This window comes from Lichenostomus cassidix, chromosome 19 (genome assembly GCF_008360975.1).
Source record: "Lichenostomus cassidix isolate B80296 chromosome 19, HeHo_3.0, whole genome shotgun sequence".
Lineage (NCBI taxonomy): Eukaryota > Metazoa > Chordata > Aves > Passeriformes > Meliphagidae > Lichenostomus > Lichenostomus cassidix.
The window spans coordinates 7,927,062-7,935,448 of NC_139499.1; the positions used below are offsets into that span (position 1 = coordinate 7,927,062).

The window sequence follows — 8,387 nt, forward strand, 5'->3', positions numbered from 1 at the left end:
GCCCGCCGCCGCCGCCCGGGCGCAGCCGGCGCAGGGAGCGCAGCGCGGGCAGCGCGGGCAGGGGCCGGGCCGGAGCAGCAGCGGCGGCTCGGCCATGGTGGGGCGGCTCAGCCTGCGGGAGGTGCCCGACCTCCCGGACATGAGGAAGCGGGGCGACTCCGGGCTCGACAGCCCCGACTCCGGGCTGCCCCCCAGCCCCGGCCCGGCCCCGCCGCCCTGGCTGCTCTCCTCGGGCAGCCCCGACCGCGCCGCCGCCAACGGGCTCCCGGAGCCCGAGCCGCCCGCGCCCTCCGCCGCGGTGAGTATCGGGCTGTCGGGCCCTCCCTGCGCTGCCCGGGGCCGCCGGGACCCTCCGGGATCCTCCGGGATCCTCCGGGACGGCAGGACCGGCAGCTCGGCGCTCTCGGAGCGGCCGCGGCAGGTGCGGAGCCCCGGAGGAGCCGCTGCCCTTCGGACCCGCCGTGCCGGGCTGGCGGGCTGGCGGCTGCGGGCATCCCGGGGGCAAGGAGGGTGGAAACCCGCGGGGTTACCGGGACTGGCCGGCCTGGGAATGGGTTGGGAACAGCCGCCCGCCGTTTCTCTCCGTTGTGACGCTGTCGTGTCCCGGGTCTGCACCGGGAGGGAAGGATCCCGTCGGGAACTTTTTACAAAGCCTCCAGCTCTGAGCTCCGTTCTCGGTGCAAGGGGAACTCCTCTCCCTCCTGCCCCAGGTCGGGGTTGGCACGGCATTGCAGCACACCTTTGAAAATCCCTGTGGAAAATGAGCTCCCGCTATTCCGGAGTAGTAACTTTATTGTGTATAAACCATGGTTTCAGTTAATTTGGTTTTTCACCAAATAGTTGGTGGATGTTGAGCTGTTGGCACAAATACTTTGGAGACTGCGGATTTAGAAGAAAAACCCTTTTTCTACATTCTGCTGTGAAATTGGAAAAGGCCGTGGGGGGAAAGATGCTCACAGCCATCTCACCCCTTGACAGTAAACACACGTGCAGAGCTGGCTTCAAAAACACACATGGTTTGGGTTCCATCCCTTCAGGGCTGCTTTGGTTTCCTTGGGCTGTGGGATTTAGCATCAGCTCTCAGTGCTGGGTGTCCAGGAGAGGAGCACAGGGACAGTCCATGAATCACCGCTCAGCGGGAATGAGTTAATCCTTCCCAACACGTTGTGTGTGAATGAGGTTGGATTTCATGCCTTCAAACAGGAGCCAGGGCGTAGCTGTGGAGAGAGGAGGTGGCTCACGGCGAGGTGCTCTGTGATAATTTCCTGCCGCGGTCTGTCTGTGGGTGTGTGGGATGAATCCAGCAAGGAGAGAGCTCTCACACACCTATAAAATGTTGGTCATGACTTGAGCATGGGTTAATTCAGGGAACAGACTACACTGCACCGAGGGGTTGCATTCCTCTCTCATTTCCCAGAGTGGCTTCTCTGAATTAAACTCCTGAAGTTAGGATCTTGTCTTCAGAAATGCCCCTGGCCACCTCTTGGATGCTGCAAACCAGTGTGGTGTCAGGCCTGAAGGATGCACCTGTAGGCACATCTTGGACCAGCAGATCCTCCTGCACATAACTGTGAACCTCAGCAGCTCAGCACCAAGGGATGAATAAATGTGTTTTCCTGAGAATGTTCTGAATTGTAACATAAAAGTTACAACAAAACGATAACATAAAACATTTTGGTTTTTTTCACAGAGTTCCGTGTTCTCCCCCAGCCCTGTTCTCTCCAGCTGCCCGCCAAGATTGTGTCCTTTATCCTTTGGCGAAGGAGTTGAGTTTGACCCTTTACCACCCAAGGAAATAAGGTAAATATTGTGTTACAGTCATCTCCTTTGGAAGGAGGTAGCCTGTAAAGGAGCAGTTAGGCCTTATCGGTGCCTGTGAGTCAAATTAATTTATTTACAGAGCCATTGTTCACCGCAGCTGTACATTCCTGGACCTGGACATTTGTACAAGCTGAAGGAGTGTTCAGCCTCTTTTAATCCCACCCATATGGTTGTTTCACTGGGTTTTTTTTTCCAGGAAGACTTTCTTATATTTTATTCTCCTGCTCTTCCTTCCTTGCACTGCTCCAAAATGTTGCTTTTCAACTGATTAACCAGGAGGTAATCGTGAGGGAAGAGATTCAAAGATCTTTCTAGGGCTGTTTCATTAAGGGAAAGGAATTTTGCTCTCGCAACCTCACGGTTTTATAATAAGCACTTTCTATCTTAACAGCTGTGGCTGGTTGTGTGAACTAAAAGAAATGCTAACATCCAGAGCAGTGCATAATGCTTTTTTTTTAATGCGCTTAATCACTTCACAGCTTGTGAATTATTCCTTTGAACACCATGATTTGCAATAATGAGAAAAGAAGGCTCCTGGTTGATGACTGTGCAATTAGAGGGAGGCTGATAAAATCAAACGGAAGCTAATGCAGGGGAGGGTAGGGAGAATTATGTCCTGGTGTGGGGAAGGAGTCTATGCTGTGGCTGAATTGGAAGCAGTTAACTCTTTAGTTAGTGGAAAAACCAACCCAGAGTTGTGACAGCGTGAAGGAGAAAAACTTCCTTTTGCAATCCAGGCGCTGAGAATTTGGGTGTACAGACTTTGCAGTGTTTTCCTGCCAGCTGAATCTTCAGGAGTTTGTCTTCCCCCCGTGCCAGGGGTGATAGCAGAGCGCTCCCGCGTGATTCCTGGCAGGGCAGAGCCGAGGAGATAACGTGTGGATGTTTGTGTGCCCAGCCTAAACGTGGATCAAGGCCTCTGGGCTTGGGAATTTGCAAGAATTTGTAGTTCCACAAAGCTGAGGGCTGAGAAGAAGTTCAGTGAGACAACTGGCCTAAGCAGCGATAATCCTGGGAATGCTGCTAACATGAGGCTCTTTTCTCATCTGTAAATGTGTAAGACGCCAACAGATGGTTCTGTGTGAGGTGGCAGAGCTGCCACCTCAGGGCTTCAGGGCCGAGGAGCCACCTTAGACCTTCAGGGCTGAGGAGACACCTTAGACCTTCAGGGCCAAGGAGACACCTTAGACCTTCAGGGCTGAGGAGACACCTCAGGTCTTCAGGGCTGAGGAGCCACTTTAGACCTTCAGGGCTGAGGAGACACCTTAGACCTCCAGGGCTGAGGAGACACCTTAGACCTCCAGGGCTGAGGAGAGACCTCAGGTCTTCAGGGCTGAGGAGACACCCCGGTCCCCGCCAGCTCCTGTTCCCTGCCACGTCCCCTGTGTTGCAGGTACACCTCCTCGGTGCGCTACGACTCGGAGAAGCACTTCATCGACGACGTCTACCTGCCCGTGGGGCTGAGCGTGGCCTCGTGCAGCCAGACGGTCATCTGCGTGCCCAACTGCTCGTGGCGCAGCTACAAGGCCGAGGTGCGCTTCGAGCCTCGCCACAGGCCGCGGCGCTTCACCAGCACCACCATCATCTACCCCAAGCACGCCAAGACTGTCTACACCACCACGCTGGACTACAACTGCCGCAAAACCGCCCGCAGGTTCCTGTCCAGCGTGGAGCTGGACACCTCGGAGTGCCTGGGCAGCGACGGCGGCCTGGATGGCTGCTGACCGCTGAGCGATCCGATCGTCCCTCACGCACTGTGCTGATTCCACCCGCTCAGAGCGGGCGCAGACTCTCTCTCTCGGCTCTCAACTCCTGCTTGCAAGCGTCAGAACGGCGGTTTTTCTGTGGGAACATGGTTTAGTGAGGGGTTTGTGTCTTCGCCTGTAAAAGCTGTGAGTTCCCTCCCCTTCCCCGCGGTAATCAGGTAATAAAATGAGAAAAAGAACGGGGAGTGCTTTCCCGGGTGAGGAAGAGTGTGGGATAGTGCCTGGCTGGTGGAGATCCATTTGATGCCTCGTGGTGATGTGCAAGAAATAAGCTCACTGTCCAGTTCTCTTGCAGAGAATCCACCAGGTTCATGTAGAGCTGTCAACCATTTCAGTTTAGATCATGTTTTCTCCTGGAAATTGCTGGAAAAGGCTAACAGAGAAAAACCCAGAATTCTGCATTTAACACATACAAAAAACGTTAACATATGGCATTCACGTCTTGTGAGAAGGTGTAAATTGGGAAGGAGTTCTGAGCGGAGCAGGAGATGAACTGCTTTTGCAGCTCCAGGCAGCAGAGAAAGGATTGTGTGATTCCAGTTCTTTGGGTGATGAGGAATCCTCTGTGCTTACAAAACCTGTGGTCCGTGTGACACACGAGTGTTGGTCTGTTGTGACACACACAGGGCTTGTAACAAAGAATATCAGGCCAAAAATTATCCCTGTGTTGCTGGAGAGTCAGATCTTGATGATGTGGAGGTGGAAAACCACAAGTGCCTTGTTTTTTAACCAGACTGATTTTGTGCACTAAGGGAGCTGCAACCAAAGTGAAGTTCAGATAAAATGCTGGACACAGGGACCCAGAATGGCAGAGGAGGTGCTGGGCTTTGAGATGCTGTTGTGGTGGAGCTGGGAGGAGAAAAATAGTAGCAAAGGCCAGGCAGGTTTTTAGTGCACAGCAAAATCCACAGCTGCAGCTCTGCTTCCCCGCTGAGCTTGTCATGGCAAAGGTCTGTATCCTTGGGGTTGGGGATGTCACTGGGATGGGGCAGCCTCTGCCTGTCTGCAGGCTGCTGAAAACCTCTCCTGAGTGCGTGATGAGTTTGGGGACCAAAGGGAATCGCTTCAGATGCTATGGAAGTCTGTCTGGATGTTATGTGTGTTAGTTTATCGTGTGCCTTGATGGAAACTAGGCGGAGAGGTTTCCTTCTTTTCCCAGATTTTCTTTTCCTGTGCTGACAGAGCACAGTGTGGAGAGCAGCTGCTTTGGGGAGCATGGGCTGTGCTGGTTTTTTGTGTGGTGTGGTCACTCAGGAACACCTGATAGACCTGTCCCAGCTGGACACAGCTTTCCCATGTATTCCAAAACTCCTCCGAGGTGTGCAGCACCAGTCCTGGAGCAGCTTTGAAAGAGGATTTGGCCATGCACAGCCCCAGGGGTGAGTTTTGTCAGTGGCAACCTCGGGAGCCTGTTCTTGAGCTGTGCTTAACGTGTGTTTGTGCAAGTGGGATGGATGGTGTGGAAGTGTATTCAGAGAACTGAAAGGAGTTGGGAGATGAAGAGTGCAGCAGGAAGGAAGCCTTGAGTTTGTATGGTTTGGGGGCTTTTTGTTGTTGTGGTTAGGAGTTTTTACTTATTTATTAACTCAGAATAGAACATCCTTCACCTTTGGTAGCTGCCTCAGAAAGGCAGATCCTAAAACAATCCTGGGATGAGAGAGGACACAGTCGGGCAGGCAGCGCTCCGGGGCTGAGAGCAGCACAGTGTCATCTTTAAACATTTTGCTCTCAGGCTGCAAGACTGGGGAGATGTGTCTCAAACAGATGATGCAATTCTGCCCTAACTGCTGCCCCAGGATGTCCTGGTGGTGTAACAGCAAGGCCAGCTCACCCCACAGCTCACCCCACAGCCCCTGGGGTTTCACACACTCCTCTGTGGGATGGGGTTGCTCCATCCCTCGCTCCTGCAGCAGCTGGTGCTCCACTGTTGGACACAGGACTCTGGGAGAACACAGACCCTGGATTGCTCCCACAAATGCTCTCCCAATGAATCCACTCGGAACAGGTCTGAGAGGAGACTGTTTTAAGTTGTAGCCATTAGTTGTTCCTAGTTAGAAGCGAAATAACCCACAAAATACCCCTCACACTCTGGTTTTAGGTTCAAGCACCTGATTTTTATAAAGCAAGCAAACTTAATATGTACCTCTTAAGAATATTTTAATTGGTAGAGATGCCTTTTAAATTATTTATGTTCCAACATTTGCAAAGCTCTGATTAGCTCTGTGCAAGTGTTCTGGTGTCTGTGATGTTTCCCACCCCCTCCTTCTGATTTTCGATTTGTCTTTTACTTTATTGGTAATAAATGATCTGAAAACCATCCTGCAGGGAAGTCTCTTTATTTCTCATTCAAAGCTTTTCAGTGTTTATTGTGGTAGTTACTTAGAAATAAATGCATAATATTTCCTGCCAATTCCAGCTCCCCTCCTTTCTCCTCTATTTGTTGTTTACATATTCTAGGAGGGTGTTTCCTATATAAACCCGTCTATATTAAAAACCAAACCAACACCAAATGTTGTGGCTTTGTCAGTTCAGTAAGACATTGACAAAGTGCTCTGGAGACAGCTGAAAATCCTCTCTATAATGTGTTGGAGTCGTTCATCTGGTACAGTTTTATTTTTAAAGAGAGTTTCTGGGATGGATTTCAGCATATCCTACAAGTGAAGACACAATCCCTTTCAAATCAACTGTGTATTTAACCAGGCAGGAATTTCTTTTTAAAATATAGATGCTCAAATGCTACATTAGTAAACAGCATAAATATAAGACTAGAGTGTGTTATGCATTAAAATTTACAAAACCAAAATAGATGATTATAAGCTATTGTGTCGAGAGAAACGCTGTGGTGTTTTTCTGGATGCTTTAATCTGTTCTTTTAACCTTTCCACATTTTGCAGGCGTGCTGATTTTGTTAGTGACTCTGGCAGAGCAGGAATGGATGCAATTGAACATCAGTTAATTAATTCCTAATGGGATTTTTTCCTTACTTTTTTATTGTTCATCTGGTTATGTGCTTGTGGAAGCTCTAGAATTGCATGTAATGACATTATTGGGGTCTGGGGAGCTGCTCTGGAGCTGCTGCTTCTCAGAAAAGCTCAGAGAGCTTTTGGGTATCCTGGAGTTTTAAAGTATTAAACAGAAGAAAAGCCAAATATAAACATCAATTCTCGATAAAAGGGTCTATTTGAAGAGCCATTAAGAAAAAACTTTAAAAATCAGCACAGTGTCTTGCAGGGAAATTTTCAGAAGTGTCACCAAACTTTTAAATGCTTCCCTTAGTGAGGCCTAGGCTTTTTGCTTTGAGAATTGCCATAATATTTTCTATTAAAAATGTTCTTTTGCCATGAGAATTTGAAATAGAGGAGTACAAGGTCTGTTCAATGTGATTTTAAATTCAAAATTAGTACCATTCCAAGGATAACCCTGTTGTTTTGGATGTGCTGTTTCCCTTCCACCCGTGCAGTGCTTCTCCAGAATGTCACATCTGAGGGTCTGAGAGAATGAATTTTTGCAACAAAATAAAACACTGAATATAACAATCAGATCAAAAGCCAGGAGGTGAGGGTTGGATTGCCATCCTGATTTTTGCAGCTCGCTCAGTTCCAAGGAAGGTAAGTCTTTGTGCCTGGAAATGATTTCAGCCTCCAAACAAGGTGTCTGTTCCCTCCATCTGCTCCCAGACCTGCAGTGTGCAGTGTGAATACCTGGAAAGTTCAGGAGTATTATTTGGAAATAAACCAAAAGCAATGATTAGAGATACTCCACGACAAACACTCAAAATGTGGAAAGGAACACTTCTAATTGCTGATGCAGTCTGAGTTGCAGCTGTATTTTAACAGGTTGGTTTGGTTTTTAAATTATAAATGCCCTGTCCTCCACACAGACACAGACAGTGAGTAATCACTGCAGAAATACAGCAATTGCTGGCATTTTGGGTGACTCCCCTGGTGCAGCCCACAGGCTCCTTCAGCATTCAGTTCACCCTTTGCTCCTCCAGCAAATCACTGCAGGAATCTCCTTTCCCCACTCTCATGGGATGGTGGGGAATGCCTGGGCAGCTGGGAAGTGCTCCTGGATGTACAATTCATACCTTTTCCTCCTGTTTGCCCTATAAACACTCAGCCTTTCCTCCTCTGCCTCAGGATCCTCCAGAATCCCATCCCATCGGAGGCTTTCGCTCAGCTGAGCACAAAGATCTTCCTCTGCTCCTCTGGAACCCAAAATGCTGGGAGTTGATGCCACAGCCTTGTTTGGTTTTGCATCTTCCTGATTCTCCTCTGCAGTGTTTTGGGCTGAGTCAGGGTTCCTCCCAGGAGTTGGGATTTGAAGCGCTGGAGGGGAGTGGGCCTGCTGCTTTCTGCTTTTTTGGTGCTGTTTTTCTGTTAAAATGAGAAATGCCGTCAGCAAAAGCATTTATAAAACCTCTGTTGCCTCTGAAGCTCTCCTGCTTATTTAATTTAAATATATATATATATATATATAAAATGAGGCAACTGCTTGCTGTGCCTTAATAAAACCTCAAATCTACAGGAAAAATAGTAATAGCCCAAAAATCTTATTTTTAAGTAGGAAATGTATATTTTTCCGATTGGCCAACGTAGGGATTCTCACACCTGTAAAATGTATTTATTGAGGCTGTTAATGCATTAATAGCACTTCTGCACTGGCATCGAGTTCACTGTGTTTGCCTGACTCAGTTTAAGCAGGAAATTGATTTAGTTGTTGAGGATATTTTTTAAGCTTTAAGGATTTTTTTTCTATACAGCAAACCATGTGATTTTTATTTTTTTTTAATAGAACAAT

At 48.8% G+C, this 8,387-nt stretch overlaps 1 protein-coding gene across 1 annotated transcript; it reads left to right on the plus strand.

Annotated features, from left to right (window-relative positions):
* On the plus strand, positions 1 to 5,904 carry RFLNB (refilin B). The gene is made up of 3 exons (XM_085078411.1): positions 1 to 298; positions 1,691 to 1,800; positions 3,215 to 5,904. Exons 1-3 carry the CDS (start codon positions 95 to 97, stop codon positions 3,543 to 3,545), a joined length of 645 nt encoding a protein of 214 aa, XP_084934537.1. The 5' UTR covers positions 1 to 94; the 3' UTR covers positions 3,546 to 5,904.
* Positions 5,905 to 8,387: the final 2,483 nt, after the last annotated feature.